Raw genomic sequence first — 21,105 nt, 5'->3', positions numbered from 1 at the left:
CTGTTTGTGTCATCTTCAATTTCTTTCATCACTGTGTTATAGTTTTCCAAGTACAGGTCTTTTACCTCCTTAGTTAGGTCTATTCCTAGGTATTTTATTCTTTTTGATGCAATTGTAAATGGAATTGTTTTCTTAATTTCTCTTTCTGATAGTCCAGTATTAGTGTATAAAAATGCAACAGATTTCTATATATAGATTTTGTATCCTGCAACTTTACTGAATTCATTGGTGAGATCTAGTAGTTTTTTGGTGGTGTCTCTAGGATTTTTTATGTATAGTATCATATCATCTGCAAACAGTAACCATTTTACTTCTTCCTTTTCAATTTGGATGCCTTTTATTTCTTATTCTTCTCTGATTGCTGTGGCTAGGACTTCCAAAACTATGTTGAATCGAAGTGGCAAGAGTGGGCATCCTTGTCTTATTCCTGATCTTAAAGGAAATGCTTTCAGCTTTTCATCATTGAGGATGATGTTAGCTGTGGGTTTGTCGTAAGTGGCCTTTATTATGTTGAGGTATGTTCCCTCTTTATCCACCTTGTTGAGAGTTTTTATCATAAGTGGATGCTGAATATTATGAAAAGTTTTCTCCACATCTATCAAGATGATCTTGTGATTTTTATCCTACATTTTGTTAACGTGGTGTATCACATTGATCAGTTTGCAGATGTTGAACCATCCTTGCATATCTGGAATAAATTCCACTTGATCATGGTGTATAATCATACACCATGCACTGTTGGATTTGATTTGCTGGTATTTTGTTGAGTGTTTTTGCATCTATGTTTATCAGTGATATCAGATGATATCGGTGATATTGGCTTGTAATTTTCTCTTTTTGCAATTCTTAATATGACATTAAACAGCATATCATTTTTGGTGGATGATAAGTCAGAAACAACTGGAGAAGAGTGCAAAAGAGTATCACTGGGGTTCTAGAAAGAGCTGAGAGTCAGAGAGCCTGGTTCTGGTTCCATGTGATCTTGAGCAAATTAATATACCTTACTTCCGGAGATGGTGCCTTTCTGTACCTGCTCCCTGCACCAGCATTCCAGCCTCAAGATCATTGCCCTCACAGTACAGCAACTGTGACATAATCTCTGATTCTATGAATCTAAATTCTGTGAGTATTCAAGAAAAGAGGTATGAGCATGATCTGAGCCTAGTATTAAAGGGGGTCTGTAACATGGCCTCTAAGCTGTGGATCAAAGGGGAAGTGCATCTGAAGAGGCAGAGAAAAGGGTTTTATAGGGTCAAGAGCCAGTGCAGATGAGGGAAAGGAGATTCATGTTTACTAAGCTGTAAGATGCGCCAGGCCCATGATACCTGCTTACCTAGCATCATCTCTTTAAACCTTTAAATCCAGTGTGTCTTATCATGACTTTACAGTTGAGGAAACTGAGGTTCAGGAAGGTTTCTGGACCTGCCTAAGGTCATACAATTAGTAAGCGACAAAGTCAGGAACTGAACCCAGCATTGCCCCCATAAAGGTCTCTGGGGTTGCCCCTCCTCCATCCTAGGGCTTAGGCCCCTTATCCTGAACTCTGTCCCTGGACTCCATTCCTGTGTGTTTGTCTCAGGAAGTGGAAAGGTTGTGCCGCCTGTGCCGAGGTGTGCTGGGCTCTGTACGGCGAGCCATTGAGGAGCTAGAGAGAGCAGCAGAGCCAGAGGGAGAGGTAGGAAATGAGATGGGACAAAAGGGGATGAGGTGGGGATGGGGCTGGGCTGAGCCGAGGACCTCCTGGTGGAACCCCAACTGTCAACTTCTCCCTGCCCCGCAGGAGGCGGCAGGAATGCCTGAGCCCCTACAGAAGGTACTGGCAGATCCCCGGCTGACGGAGCTGCAGAGGGATGGGGGAGCCATCCTGATGAGGCTGCGCTCCACCCACAGCAGCAAGTACGAGGGATGGGTGTGTGGGTGCAGGTGGACGTGGAGGATGGAGACACAGCAGGGGGCTGCCAGATAATTCTTACTAAGCATGTATCTGGACAAGATATGCTTCTCCACTTATCTCATAACTCTCACAACATCCCTAGGTGCTAATTATGATGATCAATGGGGATTTGGAGGATCAGAAATGTTTAATGTCTTGGCCAAGGTTGGTCAGTAAATGGAAGAGTAAAGATTCAGATCCAGGCCCATACTCTGACCCAGGATGCCGTGCCACTCCTCACGTTGGGATGCAAGGATGGGATGGGGTTGCGGGGCAGGCTTGACAAAGGCAGTGGTTCATTCTGCCCCCCTCCCTACCCAGGCTGGAGGGCCCAGGCCCAGCTACACTGTATCAGGAGGTGGACGAAGCCATTCACCAGCTTGTGCGCCTTTCCAACCTACATGTGCAACAGCAGGAGCAGCGGCAACGCTTGCACCGACTCCAGCAGGTGAGCCAGGACCTCCTCCCCCATGTTTAACTCCACCTGGGGGCCTGGCCTCCAGCACCCTTTCCCACTGATACTTACAGTTGATGGTGTTCTCCTAACCTGGCTTGGTCGAAAGGCCCTCCCTCTCTCCTCATCTCCCCTGGAAGTTGATCATGGTCAGTGTGAGATTCAACAAGAGGGAGATAGCATCTCAGCACCCACTAAGAAGAGAAGCCAGATCTCCCCCTCCCACTGTTGATGTTTGATCAAGGATCCTTAGAGACTGTGAGAGAGGCTTAGGTGCCCTAGGGGATTCTGGGAAGAGCCGATTGATTCTGAGTGCCTACCTCCTTAGCTTAAAAGCAACAAATGTCTATCGATACCAGCTCCCTCCACCCCTTGTGCAATGTCATCCCCAAACCTGAGGACGGAAAGGTCCCACCTCCCTCCACCTTGGAAGGAGAGGACAGTGGAAACTGCTAAAGGCCTTGGAAACCAAGGCCTCTTTGTGGGAAAGATTCAGGAATAAAGCTGGCTTCTCTGAGCCTTGATTCTTTTCTCCTGGGGTTAAGAACTCCATAGGGATTTGCTCTCCACCCTACCTTGTGGGGTCGCAGGGGCACTGAAATCTGATTGCTCCTCCATAGCTCCTAAGTGTGGTAAGTGAACACCTCATGGACCTGCATGTGGCCTTAGGGGAAAGGTCATCTCAGGGTCAGTGTTAAAGCAGGGTGGGGGCAGGGGTCTCTGTTCCTGAGATTTCTGCATATTTAGCTTCCTCCATCCCAGCATCCAAAGGTTTGTATCTCCTACTGTTTGTTTGTTTGCTTATTAGCTGTTTTCCTCCTGTCTAAAAACTATTAGCACACAGGATCTGGAGTCTAAAGTGTTCAGCTTGAGTTCTCTGCTAGGAGTGAGATATTGGACAAGTCTGGAAGCATCTCTGAGTCCCCAAGTCCTCATCAGCAGAATGGGGGGTGATAGTAAGGCTTACCTCACAAGGGTGTTCGGGTGATCAAATGATTTCAGCAAAGGACTGTAGAAGTGTTTATTGTTGGCACGGGTTATTGGGAACATTCTCAAACTTCCCGTCCTCAGGCTGTCTCACCCCAGATTCCAGCCTTTCTTCCGAGGGAAGAATTACCATCCCTTTTTGGTCAGATATCCCAGAACCAACACGAGAGTACCTAGAGCCCCATAATAGGCAACTGGAGCTACACACACACACACACACACACACACACACACACACACACACACACACACACGCCTGGAGTGTCTCTCCAAGCCTGGTCCCTGTCTCTAGGCTCTATGAATGTGAAATTTCTCCTGGCCCTCGTGCCTCTGGCTCACCCCAGTTTTATCTATTTCACCTGGAGGCATAGCCCTGGAACCCTAGCATGCGTCTCTCAGGGCTTCCTGCCAGCCCAGCCTCCCCTTCAACTGGTGCTTTACAAAGATGGCTTACTCACTTTACTTGACCCTTGTGGAAACTACCACCATTCCCTGTTATCACTTCCACTTTACAGCTGAGATGAAATGGTTTCCCCCAAGGTTCTACAGGGTGGGGCGGTGGGGTCAGAGCTGGATCTCAGCTTTCCTTTCCACTGCACGGCCCCTTCTCCCTCATGGCCCCGCTCTCCCACCCTGTCTGCCCCAGGTGCTGCAGTGGCTCTCGGGCCCGGGGGAGGAGCAGCTGGTGAGCTTTGCTGTGCCCGGGGACTCCCTGTCTGCCCTGCAGGAGACAGAGCTACGATTCCGGGCTTTCAGTGCTGAGGTTCAGGTGAGAAGGGGGAGAGGGGCAGGTGAGAGGAAACACATGGGGAGGGAAGGGGAGACTGACTGGACTGAGGGCCAGGTCTGAGAGCAGCCTCCCTTCTCCAGGAGCGCCTGGCTCAGGCGAGGGAGGCCCTGGCCCTGGAGGAGGACCCTGCCTCCCAGAAGGTTCTGGATATCTTTGAACAGCGCCTGGAGCAGGTTGAGAGTGGCCTCCACCGGGCTCTGCGGCTACAGCGCTTCTTCCAGCAGGTATGTGCTGAGCCTCTTCCTTCTATGCCCACCACTGCCTTTCTTCTGCCTGGAGAAGCTAATGGGGTAGTTGTTAGAAGCAGGGACTTAGGAGGCCGTCTTCTGGGCTTTGACTCTTGGCTCTGCCGCCTACTTGATGAATGACCTGGGACAGGATACTAAACCTGAGTGTGCCTCGTGGCACCTACCTTACGGGGCTGAGTGACGATTACGTAAGCAGTATGTAACAGGTACTTAGTACAGAGTCTGCCACTTGTAAATTCTAAGTATCGGCCATCCTTTCGTCTAGGCCCCTCTGTCTCCATACCAGCTCAGAGTGACACGCTAGGCCGTGATGCCGGGACAGTGAGGGGAGGTGTTCTAAGAGGACTGGGGTGTGGTGGGCCTTGGGAAGCCATCAGCGAAGGAGGACAGGAGCTGTTATCGGGCAGCGTGTGGAAGTGGCACAGGACCTCACTCCTTCCCCTCGCCACTCCCCACCCCTTTGGCCTTGTAGGCACATGAATGGGTGGACGAAGGTTCCACGAGGCTCGCAGGAGCTGGGCCGGGGCGGGAAGCAGTGCTGGCAGCCCTGGCCCTGCGGCGCACCCCGGAGCCCAGCGCTGGCACCTTCCAGGAGATGCGGGCCCTGGCCCTGGACCTGGGCAGCCCGGCGGCTCTGCGAGAGTGGGGCCACTGCCGGGCCCGCTGCCGAGAGCTGGAGAAGAGGGTTCAGCAACAGCTGGGAGCGGAGGCGAGTCCACGGGGCCACCGGCGACGACGGGCAGACAGTGCCAGCAGCGGAGGGGCCCAGCGGGGCTCCCACAGCCCCTCACCCAGCCTCCGTTCCCTGCTGCTCCCCAGCAGTCCCGGGCCGCGGGCAGCCCCGTCCCACTGCTCCCTGGCGCCTTGTGGGGAGGACTATGAAGACGAGGGCCCCGAGCTGGCTCCGGAAGCAGAGGGCAGACCGCCGAGGACGGTGCTGATCCGAGGCCTGGAGGTCACCAGTACGGAGGTGGTAGACAGGACGTGCTCACCCCGGGAACATGTGCTGCTGGGCCGGGCCGGGGGCCCAGAAGGGCCCTGGGGAGTAGGCACCCCCCGGATGGAGCGCAAGCGAAGCATCAGGTGAGAGCCCAGCCCAGCTGGTGCCCAAGAGGCAGGCCCAGCTGGCCCGCGGGAAAAGAATATGATACTGTTGGCATGGTCCTCCCATGCCACAACCTCCCGTCACTCATTGTACCTGCAGCGCCCAGCAGCGTCTGGTGTCTGAACTGATTGCCTGTGAGCAGGAGTACGTGGCCACCTTGAGTGAGCCAGTGCCACCCGCTGGGCCTGAGCTGACCCCTGAACTGCGGGGCACCTGGGCCGCGGCCCTGAGTGCCCGGGAGAGGCTCCGCAGTTTCCACCGGACACACTTTCTGCGGGAGCTTCAGGGCTGCGCCACCCACCCCCTGCGCATCGGGGCCTGCTTCCTTCGCCATGTGAGTCAGCCTCTGAAACTCCTTCCGGGGCTTCTCCCTTCACATGTCTCAGCCCCATCTGCTTGTCCCTCCTTCTCAGTATCTGCCCCCCGACCCCACCCACCACCAGAATGTGTGGCCCCAAACGCCGGTGCCTACTGCCGTTTGCTGGGCTCCTGGATCCACTCAGCTCATGTGTCCCCGACGTCCAGTGCTGCCTGGCCTTCGCTCTCTCCACGGGAGCCTGTCATTCCCCAGGCAGACTGAGTGTTCCCTGGTGGCCTGTCCCTCCTTCGGGCTCTACAGGATGCGGAGGAGGAAAGGGAGAGGCTTGTCTGCAGGGCCTCACTGGAAATGACTTAGCGCTTCCCTACCGGCACAGGGGGACCAGTTCAGCCTTTACGCCCACTATGTGAAGCACCGGCACAAACTGGAGAATGGTCTGGCTGCCCTCAGCCCCCCAACCAAGGTAACTTTTTCTCCAACCCTCACGAGAAGCGGAGGGGCCGGGAAGACCTAAAATCCACCCAACCTCAAAATCTCTCAGGGAAAAAAAGCTTTCCTGGATGTACCAGGAACGTCACCTACCAATAATCTCCCAGAGTTGCTGAGGGTGGGACAAGCACTGGACTGGGAGCCAGGTGAACCCGGGTTCTTATCCAGCGCACCTGAGGACTTTGGGCAATAGTATTGATTCCTGTGGGCCGCTGTTTCTTCATCTAGTGAATGGTGGCAGTATTCGCTATAGCTAGCTAAGAGAGTGCTCTGAGGGTCAAAAGGCCTCACATCCAAAGATGTGAAAGTGATTTCAAAAGTTAAAAGCCAGAGAATATAAGGGATTACTTGTATTCCTCTTCCACTCTCCCTCAAGATATAGAGGACAGCGGAATCTCCTGCAGCCCTCCTGCCTCCTTTCTTTCTGGCGGAAGGTTTTTCGCCTTACCTTTGGGTGTATCTGGGCTTGACCTACCCCTAAAAACCCGGAATACCGCGCATCTTCCCCGAAGGGCTCAGACCCGAACAGCTCCAGCCCCTCCCCTCATTCCTATCTGTTTCTGCCCCAAACTAGGGCACCATGGAGGGGGGCCCTCATCTGCCCCGGGCCCTGCAGCAGCCCCTGGAGCAGCTGGCCAGGTATGGGCAGCTCCTGGAGGAGCTCCTAAGGGAAGCTGGGCCTGAACCAAGTTCTGAGCGCCAGGCCCTTGGGGCTGCCATGCAACTGCTCCGGGAACAAGAGACCCGCGGCAAAGACCTGCTGGCTGTGGAGGCGGTGCGTGGCTGCGAGGTGAGGCCGTGGCTCCAGACACTCCAGCTTGGGCTGCCTAGCCTTGTAGCCTGTGGGCTGGTGACCAGAAAACTAGACTCAGGGTCAGAGGGCTCCAGGCTGTAATTTCTAACCAGCTGGATAGCTTTGGTCAAGTCACTGAACTTCACTGGGGCTCAATTTCCTCGTCTATAAATAAAGAAGCTATGTCCTGCACGACATCCTGTGGCCCTATATCTGCCTGTGCTTTCCTACTCCTTTCCTAATTCTCATCTCTATCTACCCTGCACTTCATCCTGTATCTCAACATTCAACATATACCTTATTCTCCTCTCCTTAGTCTCTTTCCAGTCCTGAGGTTCCAGAACAGGTTGGAAACCTACCTCCTCTAGGATAGACCTCTTTTCCCTTTGGTTCTTTGCTGATTTGATTCTCTTCCTGGGGCAAAATGGTGCTTTGGTCCCCAACATGCAAAGGCTTACCCATTGGAGGCTATAAACCCTACTGTGTGATGTACCTTCTATCTTCAGGGCTGTGCTGCTGGGCCAGGTGTGCTGTGCGTGGTGACCAGTGGATGGATTCTAGGCCAAGGGCTTCCCTGATTTCCTGACTCTGCCTGAGAACCAGTGCATTCGGCCCCTGGCCCTATAAATCCCATTTTTACTCCCCGTAAAATATATACAAAGGGCTCCAGGGCCAATGACCTTTCCTTTTGCTTTCCCCAGATAGATCTGAAGGAGCAGGGACAACTCCTGCATCGGGACCCTTTCACAGTCATCTGTGGCCGGAAGAAGTGCCTTCGCCACGTCTTTCTCTTTGAGCATCTCCTCCTGTTCAGCAAGCTCAAGGGCCCTGAGGGGGGGTCAGAGACCTTTGTTTATAAGCAGTCCTTTAAGGTACAATGCCTGGGGGTGGGGTGGGGGTGGGAAACCATGGGGATGGGACAGGAAGTCATGCTCTTCTTGGGAACGCAGGATGTTCTGGAAATTCAATCCCAACCCAGGTTCAGAATCTGTATCATCTAGAACAGGCTTTGGCCTGTAATCAAACATCAGGTTAGGGTGCCGAGGTGACAGAAGTCCCTGTCATTGGTCTACTCCATGGGGTTCTCCTTATTCATGCAGGAGATTTATGAGGCATTCCAAACCAGAAGCGGGGAGGACCTTTCCCATTAGGAACACACATGCTTTCTGAGTTAGGGATGGTCCCTGAGGGAGGAGGAGAAAGGACACTATAAATATAGCTTAACTTGATGGAACTGAAGAACCCAAGAGGAGGGAGGCCTTGCTTTAGGGAAACAGCCTTGATATCCAGATAAACATCAATAGCGGCCTAGTCCCAGATCAGGCGTTGTGGCATGACTCTTAAGAGTTTCTGACTTTGTCCCCCTACACTAGTTCCAGCAGAGTCCAGTATAGAGAAAAAAGCCTAAGTTTGGAATAACATAGCCACGAGTTTGAACTCTTTCTCCAATAAGCTATGATAAGCCCTTGGACAAGTTGCTTTGTGTGTCTGGGCACCCCCCTTCTGTAAATCGTGCTTGTTACAAAGACTAAACGCAGAGCACTTGGCTCATGGTAGGTGTTGAGCAAACATTTACTAAGCATCTACCAGATGCCAGGCTAAGTGTAGTGCTTTTCCACGTGGTATCATCTAGCCAGAATGCACTCCGTCTTCACCCACTCTCCTCCGCTTTTTCTCAGACTGCTGACATGGGGCTAACAGAAAACATCGGGGACAGTGGGCTCTGCTTTGAGCTGTGGTTTCGGCGGCGGCGTGCACGAGAGGCGTACACCCTGCAAGCAGCCTCACCAGAGATCAAACTCAAGTGGACAAGTTCTATTGCCCAGCTGCTGTGGAGACAGGCGGCCCACAACAAGGGTACCAGGCAGAGCTGGGAGAGGGTGTGCTTGGGATCAAGGTTATGGCAGGTTAGCTGGAGAGTGTGGAGAGTGCCCCGGGGAAAGAGGATGTAGGATGGAGAATGACGTATGAGAAGACTGAAGATCTGACATGAGAGAGATTGCTGATAGAACTTAATCTAAGGTGCACCAAAAGGAAAGAGGAAGCTAGCAAATTTCAGGGAGGCAAGCGCAAATGGCTGGGCAAAAGAGAGTGAGAGAGTGCTCACCGGACCTGCCTTCCAGAACTTAATTGCTGTGTTACCAGGATTAGTTTGTTTGTTTTGTTTTGGGGGGGTCTTTTGCTAGTTTTTGTTTTTTAATTCTCTGAACCTCATTCCACTAATCTGAAAAATGGAAAGCAACATCTACATCTTGGTATGATAGGAAGGATTAAATAAGGTGATATATATGGAAGCACTTGATAAACTGTAAAGGTATGTAAAAACGTGAGTTTTGCTCTTAATGTCCAAGATAAAGGGAAGAAGGTATTAGAAGAGAAGTTGGGAAGCCGGAATGACAAATGGGCAGGATGCAACATATAGGAGAGAAGAGACAGAAGTCTGAGGGGGAAGTCGAGGACCACGATCACCATCCATGTCATAACAGTCAACAGGAAGCATAACAAGAGATACCAGAGGAATGAGAGGGAGGAATGAGAGTTGGGAAGGAGCCAAGAGGTTGGTAACAGGGTCTCTGTTCCCTAGAGCTCCGAGTGCAGCAGATGGTCTCCATGGGCATTGGGAATAAACCCTTCCTGGACATCAAAGCCCTTGGGGAGCGGACGCTGAGTGCCCTGCTCACTGGAAGAGGTGAGGGCCAGAGTGCTGGGGGTGGGGGGGTGGCCTCCAGCAGTCAAGACCTTGAGAGTGAAAGTACGGTGAGGAGGCATGGTGGAAAATGAGCAAAGGTCATGAGTGGATATGTCTTCCCAGAAACTGTGGGACTGACTGGGAGGCCCTCTATGAACTGAGGGGCATTTCAGGGAGCCAGGAGGGCTTTCCCACACCAGCACCCCACCCCTCCACCCCCCCACCCCGCTCTCTGCAGCCGCCCGCACCCGGGCCTCGGTGGCCGTGTCATCTTTTGAGCATGCCGGCCCCTCCCTTCCCGGTCTTTCCCCGGGAGCCTGTTCCCTGCCTGCCCGCGTCGAGGAGGAGGCCTGGGATCTGGACGTCAAGCAAATTTCCCTGGGTGAGGCACCTCTCAAGGGGTGGCTCCCAACAGCTGGGTCATCATGGTGATGTTCAGGCTGCTTGCTGCTGAGCAATTCCTTTCTCTAGCCAAGGGGCCCAGCTGCCATGACAACTATGTACAGCTTCCCCATTGCTAAAAGAGCCTTCCATCTGGTTGCTAGGGTAATGCTTACAGCAGCCTGTTGCTAAGAAGCACTTCCTCTGTACCTCTCTCTCTCTAGCTCTCCTTGGGTTTCTATGGAAACTGCTTCAGCTTCCTGTTGTACCCTCCTGGTTCACCACGGCAATCCTTATAGTTTCCTGTCGCTTCCCCTCTGGTTGCTCTAATGATGCTGCTGACAGTTTCCTGCCTCTTGGTAGGGGGGTTCTCTTGCAACTGGATTGCTATGGTGACTTACAGCTTCCTGTTGCTCTGGAGCTTTTTCTTCCCTGATGGAGCAGCTTGGTTACTTAAGGTAATCTAGAGGGGTTCTATACCCTGCTCTCACCCTAGCTTCCCCTCCAGCCCCAGAAACATTTGCCTCTTCTGGAGATGTGTCCCCAGGACCAAGAAACAGCCCCAGCCTGCAACGCCCACACCCTGGGAGCAGCACTCCCATCCTGGCCAGTGGAGGGATCTTAGGGCTATCCCGACAGGTAAGTCCTTGCAATAGGGCTGAGAATGGGGTAGTCTCTTCGGACACTTTCTGGGTGGGCTCTTCTCATCATTCAACCCATGAGGGGCAGGGGGACCAGTGAGCCTGTGCTCCCAGCAACGCTACAGGTTGGAGGGATGTATTGTCCAGTCTGCCCTTCTCCTCTTCCCCAGGCCCGGCTGAGAGGGCTCAAGGTCAGAAGTGAATCTTTAATAAGGAGTGGAGGGCAGGAGTGATAGAACGGGGAGAATTCCAACAGCCTGGACTTGGATTAAATCAGCAAAATTCAGGAACGCTGGGGAGGAAAGAGGGGTGAACTAACTGACAGGCTTGGAAGAGAGAGAAAGGTTATATAACCTCTCTATATAAGAGGTCGTTTCTTATCCTTTAAATTCACTGCAGTTTCTCTTCCCTCAGAGTCATGCCCGAGCCCTGAGTGACCCCACCACACCTCTGTGACTGGTGAGTTGGTACCCGCTTTCTACCACATACTACAGCCTTCCCTCTTCCCTTCCCCAGCGGCTTGGGAGTCAGCTTCTTCTCTCTCCCAACTCATCTTCCCTCTTCCTTCCTGGCTTCTAGAGAAGATCCAGACCTTGGCTACAGGCCCTCCTCTCAGCACGCTTTGGGCTGGGATGCTGGGGGGACATAGTGGAGGACTGGAAGAGCATTGAATTCCTTCCCTCTGCTTCTTGGACAGAAAGGAGGTCAAAGGACCAGTGTGTTTCCCCGCTACTGCTGTCTCTAGCTCTCCCCAGCCAGGTGCCTTCCTGCAGGAACCAGAGTGTCCACACTTGCTTGCCTTCATACCCTGGAGGTGGGGAAATTATCCCTCGTCCAGTCCTTCCCCATCCGGGGCCACTGCATACTCCCAAGACACCGCTCCGTGTCAGCCCTTCCCCGACAGCCTGTGTTCGCCCCTTCGTCCTGCCCCCTGACCCTCCTTGAGAAGACTCATCTCTGCCAGTTCCTGGTGACTCCATTCTGGGGTGTCATAGGAAACGGAGCTATGCAAACCATTATAGAAGGGTGGGCTAGGGAACCGCAAACTTTATATATGTAATAACTGTTATTTTAATACTATTGTTATATTAAATATATCTACTCACACTTTGTCTCTGAAGAGCTAGAGCAGACCTCAGGGTTGAGGTGATACCACTAACTTGAGCACTTCCACTCACCCAACCATTAACTAGAACACAGAAAATAAAACCAAGGCTGCAAGGTACCCTGTACCCCTTACTGGGCCAAAGCTGGGCCCGTGCCTGGGTGAATGTGTGCCCTCCCAGAGGAGTGGCCCCCAGAGGTTCAATGCACCCTTTGAAGTTCCTGCTCTCATGCTGCACCCACTTCTTGAGGCTGAGCTGGTCACAGTCAAGCTGGGGTCCAGCACCATTCAGCAGTTCTCAAAATGAGGTCCTCAGATCACAGTACATGAGAATCCCCTAGGCTACTTGTTAAATGCTAGTTCCTGGGCCCTGCCCCTGAGCTACTTAAGCCAAAGCCTGAGGGTAAAGCCCAAGTTTCTTACCAAGCTCTTTGGGTGATAAAAAGTGCCTGAAAAGATGACTATTTTCTGGACACAGTGGCCCAAGGAGGACAGGACATAGGCAGGCAGACACAGTGCCCTGTGCCTCAAGACACCTGTTTATTGGGGACACAACTCTGCGACAGGGATGACAGGAATCGTACCAAAAATAGCAACGTCTACAGGGCCCCTGGAGGGGCTAGAAGGGTACAGTGCCCCCACCCCCACCCATTGTACAAAAATAAACTCTCACGCCTATGGACCAGCAAAGACTGGCAAAGCTGCCCCTCACCAGGAGCACTCCTCTCTGCCAGCCCTGGGACCCCGTTCTTTGATCCTCACCCCTGCCACTTCTAAGGCACTGTGACTCTCTCTTGGGCTGAGTGGGTATCGCCCACCCACCCTCCTAACGCCCTCTGCCCCCTCCACCTCTGATCCGCCCGGGGCTGGGGTATGGGTCCCACGCTGCCCCCTGCTGGCTGCTCTACCCAACTACCTCTAGCGCGGCCCCGCTCCTGCGGGGTAAACTCACTAAGCTAACAGCCCGTAAGAGGGCCCCCTACCTTTCTTGCCCCCCCAGCCCAGCCTCTCCTGAACGCAACAGCCCGGGGCCCTCCTCCCCTTCCTGCGGAGGACTGGGAGGGGTCTCTCCGGACGGTGCTCGGGCATAGGGCGGGGATGCATCGGCCTGGGGCGGCCTTCGGCCCCGAGCCCTGCGGCTGTGGTGCACTTGCAAGTGCAAGGCCATAAGCTCGGGGGCTCCAGTGGCGAAGGGACAAAAGAGGCATCGGTGGAGGGCACCCCCCGGCCCAACCTCGCCTCCCGGCCCTGCCCGCAGGGACAGGTCGAGGGGTTCGGCCTCACCGCCTCGCCCGTTGCGCAGGGTCCTCCCGGGGCTGGCGGGCTTCCGACGGGACCCCGACGCGGCGCCGCTCGAGGGAGGCCGGGAGCTCGCTGTGCCCTCCACCCAGGTCGCAGGCTGCGCAGCCGGCTTGGCTCCCGACGACTGGGTTGCACCCCTCTGGGAAGGGGGTGGCGGCTCTGGAGGAGGCCCGGGGCCTGCCCCGCTCTTCTGCTCCCGGTGGTGGCGCTGCAGGTGATACTTGAGCGACCCGGACTGGGTGCCCGCGTAGTCGCAGTGCGGACACTTGTAGGGGCGCTCTCCTGGAGGGCGGGGGGTGCGATAGGGCCCGAGTCACAATCACTGCCGGCCCTAACCCGCAATTCACTCCGAGTACAGACCTCCGGGCCAGGAGGAAAACCGAGCCTCTCCCACGCCTCTCCCACGCCTCTCGTTTAATTAAGAGGCGTTTCCTAACGATCTCATCTGGACAATCCGAAGGCTGCAGAATGTCATCTCCCGGCGTTTCCCATGGGCCTCTCGCCCCCCTTCCTGCCCTCCAGTCCCCTCCCCACCCCGGAGGCTGCCCCCCCTCACCTGTGTGCACTCGCAGGTGCACTTTGAGGTGATGCGCTGAGCGGAATGATTTTCCACAAAAGGGGCAGTCCTTGCCGCTGGCCCCCCGGCCCCCTTCAGGCCGGGCCCCTCCAACTAAGAGCCCATTCTCTTCTGCAATACACACATTACAAGAAGTCAGAGGGACCCTTTGCCCTAACCCTATTAGGGCCATTTGTCCCCATACCCACCCACAGGACTGCTTCCCCTCCCAGCCCAGAAGGAAACAGCATGTTTGCGGGAACTTGAGAGGTCTGATTTGCTGTGAGTGGAAATGTACCCTCAAAAGGTTGTAAAGCCTCCAGGGGAGGAAAATTGAGAAATAAGAAAATTCTTAAAAATAAGAAATAAGAAACTGCCCTCCTGTCCCCACTCAAGGAGGGCAGTGGTGGTGACAGAGTGCGCCCAGGATGCCGAAATCCTCAGAGAAAGGGGACCCTTACGTACCCTGCGTGGCGGTGGACCTCGCCGGGGCCCCCGCAGCAGTCGCAGAGTGCCCTGGGCCCTCGCCTGGGCGTGGGGGCAGTGAAGCCAGAGGGCCCACCGCCCTGCTCCGGGCCCAGGTCTCTTCCTCTGCCTCCACCACCTCCTCTTCCTCGTCTGGCTCCTCCACGCGGTGCCGGCGAGCCCGGCCTGGGAGAGCAGAGGGCAGTGGGCGGAAGCCTCCAAAGCTGCGGCCAGCCCCAGGCTCAGCGCCCTCACCATTGGGCCGGGCCTCGCCGGCTCGCAGACTCAGGTATCCCAGGAGGCTCGAAGGCTCACGGCGCTCAGCTGGGGTGGGCGCCGGGGCCAAGAGGAGCGCGGGGCCCAGAGGCTCATAGGCCAGCAGGCCCAGATCAGGAGGCTGGGGGGCCCGGGCAGGCCCAGAACCAGGCCCCGGGGCACGCAGTGGGCCCAGCTTGCTGGCGTGCACCTTCATGTGGTTCTTAAGGAACCAGGGCTCCTTGAAGCAGCGGCCACAAACAGGACATGCATGATCGAAGGAGGCCTTATGCTTGCGCATGTGGCCCTTGAGAAACCAGGACTGCGTAAAGCTCTGGCCACACACTTGACAGCGGAACTCCGGAGGCGCAGGGGGCTCCTCGGGAGCAGCAGGCGCGGAGACGGGGGTTGCCTCACGTTCAGGCTCCGGCTCGGGCTCAGGGACGGATTTGGGTTCAGGCTGGGGTGGAGGCGGAGGCTGGGGTGCAGCCGAGGTGGCCGCCAGGGGGCGCTCAGGAGCTCCGTGGGCTGTCAGGCTGTGGTGCAGCAGCTCCTCCTCCTGGCTGGAGCCGAAACTGCACAGGCCGCACTTCCAGGGCCTGTGCAGAATGTGCAGGTGGCGTTCGCGCTCCGCCGCGGTGCGAAACTTGCCTTTGCAGAAGGGGCAACGGAAGGCGGACGACGAAGGAGCCTGGGACCGCGCCAGGCCCTCAGTGGCAGGGGTGGCCTGCAGGCCCCCTGAGCTTCGGGGTCTCCCCAGCCGCGCTTCCCGCAGTAGCGCGCGCTCCTCCAACTCCAGCAACAGGCGCGCGGCGGGGCTTCGCGGGCGCTCAGGCTGGTGCGTGCGCAGGTGCGAGCGCAGCAGGGCCCGCTGCGCGGCACGGTGGCCGCAGTGCGGGCACTGGAAGGCCTGGGCGCCTGGGTGCGCCCGTAGGTGCAAAGCCAGGATAGAGTTGAAGCGGAAGCGCTTCCCGCATACAGGGCAGGGGAAGCGCCGTTCGCCTGTGCGACTCTCAGACCAGCCCACTGCTCCCATACCCGGAGACCCGGCGCTTACGCCTGGCCCGTTGGAGTAGCGCTGCAGATCCAGTTCGCCGTCAAAGGCCGGTGGCGACGGCGCTAGGTGGCCGCCCGGGGCGCGGGGACGTGAGCCCTGTGGAGAAAGATGTGAGTAGAGCAAAAGGTGGAGAAGGGAGAGCTGTGGGGAAAGCAAGGGCATGGAGAGCCAGAGGAACCCGAGGGAGGGTGGGTCAGGGCCTGAACCACGAACACCGGGTGCCCCTCCCACTCACACTGGGGAGGCTGGGGGATGAATGGGAATTGAGCTGTGAGGGCCATGAAAACAACTTCTGATAATGGGAGGCCAGAGAGAGAGAGAAAGAGAGAGAGGTAGGGAGGGGAGGAAGTATAGTTGCAGGTACTCATAGGTTCAGGCCAGAGCTTCACTCACCTCCATGGACCCCCTTCACATTCTTTGGTTCTGAGGAGTGCAGGGAAGAGGAGGAGGAAAAGCTGCTAGTGAAGGCAACAGGTGCTGAAGAGCTAAAGCAAGAGAGACAGATTTGGAGGAAGAGGTGAGCCCTGATTTTCAGCAGTGGGAAGAGTTCACCCCGAACCCCAGACTCTTAGCACTCTGAAACCTATCCCTTCTCCTTCCTTACATCCTGAGACAGGAGGGGGCTGCTGTCTTCAAAACTTGTACTCCTTTATTTGCCCACAAGTCTCCCTGATAACCCAGATTTCTTCCCCCAAATTATTCATATTAAATGCCTTGTCCAGAACAACCACTACCATCACCAAGCCCCCCCCACCACTTCCTCTCCACCCTCGTGGTGGAGGAGACCATCACAGTATACCCTTCTCTCATTTAGGTTGGGCTGTGCAGCTTGAAGAGCAAATGGGGTGGGCTTGCCATGCTCCCCAGTTATCCAAGTGGGACCAGTTGCTCTCAGACCGTTAACTGACCAGCCAGCCAAACATTCTTCCAGGCTCCATAGTTCTTCCTTCTGCCTTTACCCTGTCTTTCTGTCTTTCCCCCTCTTTCTTCCTCCCTCCGCCTGGATTCCTGATCCATTCATTTCCATTCATTACAGAGACTCATTCATGCATGGGAGAGAAACACCTCCCAGCAGCAGAGTCTGGAGACAGACAGAGGGGGAGGGGCATGAAGGGGGAGAGAGCCAGAGGGAGACGGAATGAAGAGAGAGTTGGGGGAGGAGTGGAAGTTAAGGGGCGCTGCTGGCTTTGGGAAGGGGTTAAAAACTGCAAATACCAGATAGGATTCATCCCCTTGTTTCAAACCTTGGAGCCTGCAGTTTGATGGGGCATCTCAGCCCCTTTGTCCAGGGCTGTTCCAAAGCAGGCTTTCCTCCTCTCTGCAGGGGAGAGGCTCCCTCACACAAGAGGAGGATTACACAGGCTCTGAGCTCAAGAGGCTGGAGTGAGGGATGGGGGGCGGGGCTGGGCCATCTGCACAGATAGGGGCTCAGCACATACTCTGAGCTGGAAAGGGTTAAAGTTCTCCAGGCTAAAATTCTCTGGGCCTGGGATGTACAGAGCTCCAGTTCTGAGGATGAAGAGCAGTGAGAGGAAGAGGACTTGGTGGCCGGTGTGTGTGGGTGGGGAATCTCCTGATTCTAAGCTGCAGAGGAGGTTAGCATTAGGACTTAGAAGCAACCCCAGAATTAAGATTCATGGAAACAGGCCTAGGAGAATGGACCAGAAGTCATCCAGTCTATCTTTCTTACTTACATACAGAATTGTTTCTGGTCAAGGCTAGACAAATGTGGGCCTAACCTTTTTTTTTTTTTGCCTGAGACAGAAAGAATATTTGAGATATAAAGAACTTCCTTACAATAGGCATTGTGAAACTGAAATCGGTTACTGAGAAAGAAAAGGACTCAGCATTACTTTGCTTAAGGATCTTTAATAAAAGAGAACTGAGCCAGGAGTCAGCCCTGCAACGAGAAAAGGCTCTGGAGATCCAAGGCTTCTTTAATTTTTGACATTTAGTAGATAGGATAAGACTCTATGAAGGGGCAGGTACCTGTTACATTTGGAATCTGTGTTATGGGAATTTTATTGAGATTAATTAACAAAATATCTTTGTCCAAGGATCAGTAAACAACCTCCAGCACCACTTTTAATATCTGTATTTCTGTAGCTCCAAATTAAGGCATCCACCCTCATTTTCTGGATCCTCCAAATAAGCCCCTTTACTGAGACCAAGAGCCTAGCCAAATTCGCTGAGTAGTATAATGAAAGGTGAATTAGAGTACGACTGAGGGGTGCAAGACTACTGTGGGCCCAGTCAGACCATTAATAGTTCTGCAGTCCTCAGTAAATCACTTAACCTCCTGGTTTACTCATCTGTAAAATAAGAGGGTTGGACTAATTTATACTGATGGTCCCTTCCAGTTCAAAAGTTTTGTGGTTCTGAGTCACAGGACTCTTCTGGACCCCAGAGAGATGCTGAAACAAAATGGTCATTCCTTCAGTACCATGGAGAGTGCAGTGGGCTACCAGAGGAGCCACTTTGGCCACCTCTGTACCATAGAGCAATGACGTACTAGAGGGGCCACATTTGCCATTTTAGCGCCACAGATAAGGCACTGAGAAAAGCCAGAGGATTTGTAAAAATTCCTAACTGGAAACCATAGAGGGGGAGAAAAAATAGTGGTACCAGAGGGATTATTTTGGCCTTTTGGATGTCACTGAAAATAGACAGATATAATAGAAAATAGATGTAACTAGAAGAATTTTAATTAGCTATAAGGAGTGTTCTGACAGTTACAGTTTGTACATCCTGGAATGAGTTACTGAGGCATCGTATTTGGGTCCATCACATTCTGTTGCTCTCCTGGGGATTCCCGGAACATCCTGGTGTACAGCCAATCTGGTATATTCAGAGGAAGCAGATGGTGGGGGAGGAGGGGGGAGGCTGGGAATACTGCATGGTCATAGCTGACTAACCTATGGGCACATACTCTGATTCTGAGAAGATTCTAGGGCCCCTAAAACTGCCTATAGGATAGTAAACAAAATACCTCATGGGAGGCTGACCTCATATCCAAGGCAAGTAGAGTAGGAATTGGGCAAAAGCTTCCTCCCCCAAAACAAAACAAAAACAAAAAACCTGCTTTGCACATAGCAGTTTCCAGGATGGAAATCCAGTGATATACAAGAAGGCCCAAATTGAAGCTGAATTCCCAAGAAGGGAAAGTTTCCCCAGAGGGTGGCCTCAAATCAACAAAACCACTGAGAGACCCTCCTAGGCCTAGTCAAGGTCTCCTGAATCATCTCCTCACCAAATGGGGTCCCAAGAACCTGATCCCATGAGTTTTTCTCAATAGGAGAAAGCACTGACAGAGCCCCAGATTTTATTAACTGACCTGGGACCTAGATCATGCATGTATTGCCTGTGGGCAATAGTCAGAGTTTTCTATAGTCAGGACAATTTCTATAGTCAATTTCTATAGTCAGGACTAAACACCATCCATGAGACTTAGCCAGACAGTAGCACTGACCTACTTTCCACCCCCACTGGGAATCAAGGGTTATCTTACCCTTATTTGGGTTCTATAGGGATGCAGGGCCAGGGATAGGGATCCAAAATCTTTCCAAAGCAACAGGCCAATTCCTTTTATGTGCTAGGAGAGCTGGTGTGGACCATCAAACCTTACTGAGCAGGGAAGGATGGAAGGGTTGGTGAGAAGACTCTTAGAAACAACTGGGACAAGTACACAGAAGCATATGCTGACTGGAGGACCATGAAGATTGTCCCTCAAGCTTTGTGGTTCAAAAGTTTTTAGGGTCAAAGTGTAAGGGGCAAGTGTTCAGGACTTGAAGTATATTTGTGACTAGGTCTCCGCCTCTGGTCATTTCTAATATTGTACTTGATGTTTTTCCCTCTGAGAATCCTTATACCTTCCAAGTCCCCTAACAATTGATTAACGCTGCACTAGATGGAGTTAAAAGGGAACTCCTTAGGTGGTCTAGAGTCAAGACCACCTTTATCACACAGACATGCCAGTAGTTCACTTTTATGGTCTCCTCTCCATGGTCCTCTGAACCTCATTGCTCAGGTGGCTCCCCCAAACTGACCCCACAGCATAGCTTGCCCACCTTTTAGATTGAGTTCTTGGGAAAGACTCCTTCCCTCCATCCTCACTGCCCTGAGTTGGGGTTACAGACCTCAGTCATGGGTTTCAAATGTACAGCATGAGGTGAGAGGAAGGTACACCTGCTCACCTACTGCCACCCCACCATGGAGAATCTTATCCCAGGGGCATGTCCCAACTTGACCCTTCTTCTGAAAGTTCTGGAACACCTGGATTTGGGGGAGGGGGCATGTAGCCAGCCCTAAGCCCCTTTAGCTGGAGCTGACCCTAGAAAGGTCAGAGTCTTGGCACCCATATGAACCTCAGTTCTCAGATTAGGGGGTGGGGAGTGGGTAGGAGAGCCTCTGGGAAAATCTCCCTCCCAGAAGTAGATTGGCAAGTAGGGCAAGACCTTTCATCCTGTGCAAGAGCTTCTTCCAGCAGCACCCCAGACCCCTCCCGGGGAAGATAAACCAGAAGGATGATGGGGGACAGGGTTGGGAGACTGGGAGGCCAGGGCTCAGCTACCCGGGCCGGGAGAACAAAAGCTGAGTTGCAGCCGCCTCCGCCGCTGCCGCCGGCCGAGCTCTTTGTGACACTTTGTTTGGGACGCAGAGAGGGAAGCACCCCCCATCCTCTCCCCTCCCCCACCCCCCGCTCCCGGAGAGTTTGGGTCCCTTCCCCCTCCTCCAACAGCCCTACCTGGGCCGGGGGGCACTCATCCACTCTGGCTCCCAGCTCTGCCGCCCCGCACCCCCAGGCCCCTCGCGCCCTGCCTTCGGGCCCCTACAAAGACGCCCGCCCCCCCGCCCCCGCTGGCCTTTCCCCTTTGGTGTCCGCTTTCCCGGCTCCCCCACCTGCGCCCCTCCCTCGAGGCCCCCCTAGCTCTCCGGGCTTCCGTGGCCGCCGCCCCCACCCCGCCCCCCAGGAGCTCTGGGCGAAGTTTGCTTGGGGCCGAGCCGGCGCCCCTCCCCCGCCCCCGCCCCCTGCACCTGCTCCGAGCCGGGAGCGCGTAACGGCCCCCCCTCCGGGAGGGGGGGCGGGGGCCGGGGGCGGGGGCCGGGTGGCGGAGGGGGGGCCGGGAGTGGGGGGAGCGGCTACTCACGAGCCCCGGGCGGGCGGCGGCGGAGCGGGCGGCGGCGGCGGCGGCGGCGGCGGCGGCGGCGGGCGGCGGGCCGGCGGCGCGGGCGTCAGCGTTACGTGGGGCCGGGGGAGATGCGCCGGGCCCCGGCCCCCCCGCCCCCGGCCCGGCCCCCGCCCCCTCCCCGGTCCCCCGCCCCCGGCCCTGGCCCGCATTGTGTGCGGCGGGAGGCGGCCCGGCCATTAGCATGCGGGGGGCGGCGCGGCGGGGCTGGGAGCCGCGCGGGAGCGAGAGCGGGAGCGGGGCTCTGGCTCCGGGGACAGGGAGCTGGGGACCCCGGGAGCCGCGAGAGGCGGCCGCCAGGGGCGGGGTGCGGGCCGTTTGGAGACTGGGGGCGCTGTCGGAGGGAAGGA

The 21,105-nt window shown here is 54.9% G+C and overlaps 2 protein-coding genes across 6 annotated transcripts in view; one reads left to right on the top strand and one right to left on the bottom strand.

Moving 5' to 3' along the window:
* Positions 1–12,624, top strand: part of ARHGEF40 (Rho guanine nucleotide exchange factor 40) — a 21,606-nt gene extending 8,982 nt beyond the window's left edge. The window contains exons 9-24 of one of the 4 annotated variants that reach the window (XM_060096528.1): positions 1,580–1,675; positions 1,781–1,896; positions 2,255–2,381; positions 4,021–4,143; positions 4,245–4,388; positions 4,885–5,495; positions 5,617–5,851; positions 6,213–6,299; positions 6,900–7,115; positions 7,820–7,990; positions 8,798–8,975; positions 9,703–9,807; positions 10,046–10,189; positions 10,697–10,827; positions 11,244–11,288; positions 11,527–12,624. In XM_060096528.1, the coding sequence (XP_059952511.1) occupies positions 1,580–1,675; positions 1,781–1,896; positions 2,255–2,381; positions 4,021–4,143; positions 4,245–4,388; positions 4,885–5,495; positions 5,617–5,851; positions 6,213–6,299; positions 6,900–7,115; positions 7,820–7,990; positions 8,798–8,975; positions 9,703–9,807; positions 10,046–10,189; positions 10,697–10,827; positions 11,244–11,285 (2,526 nt within the window). In that variant the 3' untranslated portion in view covers positions 11,286–11,288; positions 11,527–12,624. Of the gene's footprint in view, positions 1–1,579; positions 1,676–1,780; positions 1,897–2,254; positions 2,382–4,020; positions 4,144–4,244; positions 4,389–4,884; positions 5,496–5,616; positions 5,852–6,212; positions 6,300–6,899; positions 7,116–7,819; positions 7,991–8,797; positions 8,976–9,702; positions 9,808–10,045; positions 10,190–10,684; positions 10,828–11,243; positions 11,289–11,408 lie in introns of all 4 variants that reach the window. The other 3 variants (XM_060096527.1, XM_060096529.1, XM_060096530.1) reach the window with 3 other exon arrangements.
* ZNF219 (zinc finger protein 219) lies at positions 11,916–21,105 on the bottom strand. Of its 2 annotated transcripts, none has more exons than XM_060096532.1 (4): positions 20,717–21,105; positions 14,258–15,665; positions 13,793–13,924; positions 11,916–13,518 (listed from the first exon to the last, which is right to left on the bottom strand). In XM_060096532.1, exons 1-4 carry the CDS (start codon positions 20,939–20,941, stop codon positions 12,914–12,916), a joined length of 2,370 nt encoding a protein of 789 aa, XP_059952515.1. In that variant the 5' UTR covers positions 20,942–21,105; the 3' UTR covers positions 11,916–12,913. The 2 variants fall into 2 exon arrangements, with proteins under 2 accessions (XP_059952515.1, XP_059952514.1); XM_060096531.1 differs by lacking the exon at positions 20,717–21,105 and adding an exon at positions 15,963–16,050 and having other exon boundaries at positions 11,917–13,518.

Source organism: Mesoplodon densirostris, chromosome 4, assembly GCF_025265405.1.
Source record: "Mesoplodon densirostris isolate mMesDen1 chromosome 4, mMesDen1 primary haplotype, whole genome shotgun sequence".
Lineage (NCBI taxonomy): Eukaryota > Metazoa > Chordata > Mammalia > Artiodactyla > Ziphiidae > Mesoplodon > Mesoplodon densirostris.
The sequence above is the reverse complement of the archived record's forward strand: the minus strand, read 5'-3'. Positions and strand labels throughout refer to the sequence as shown.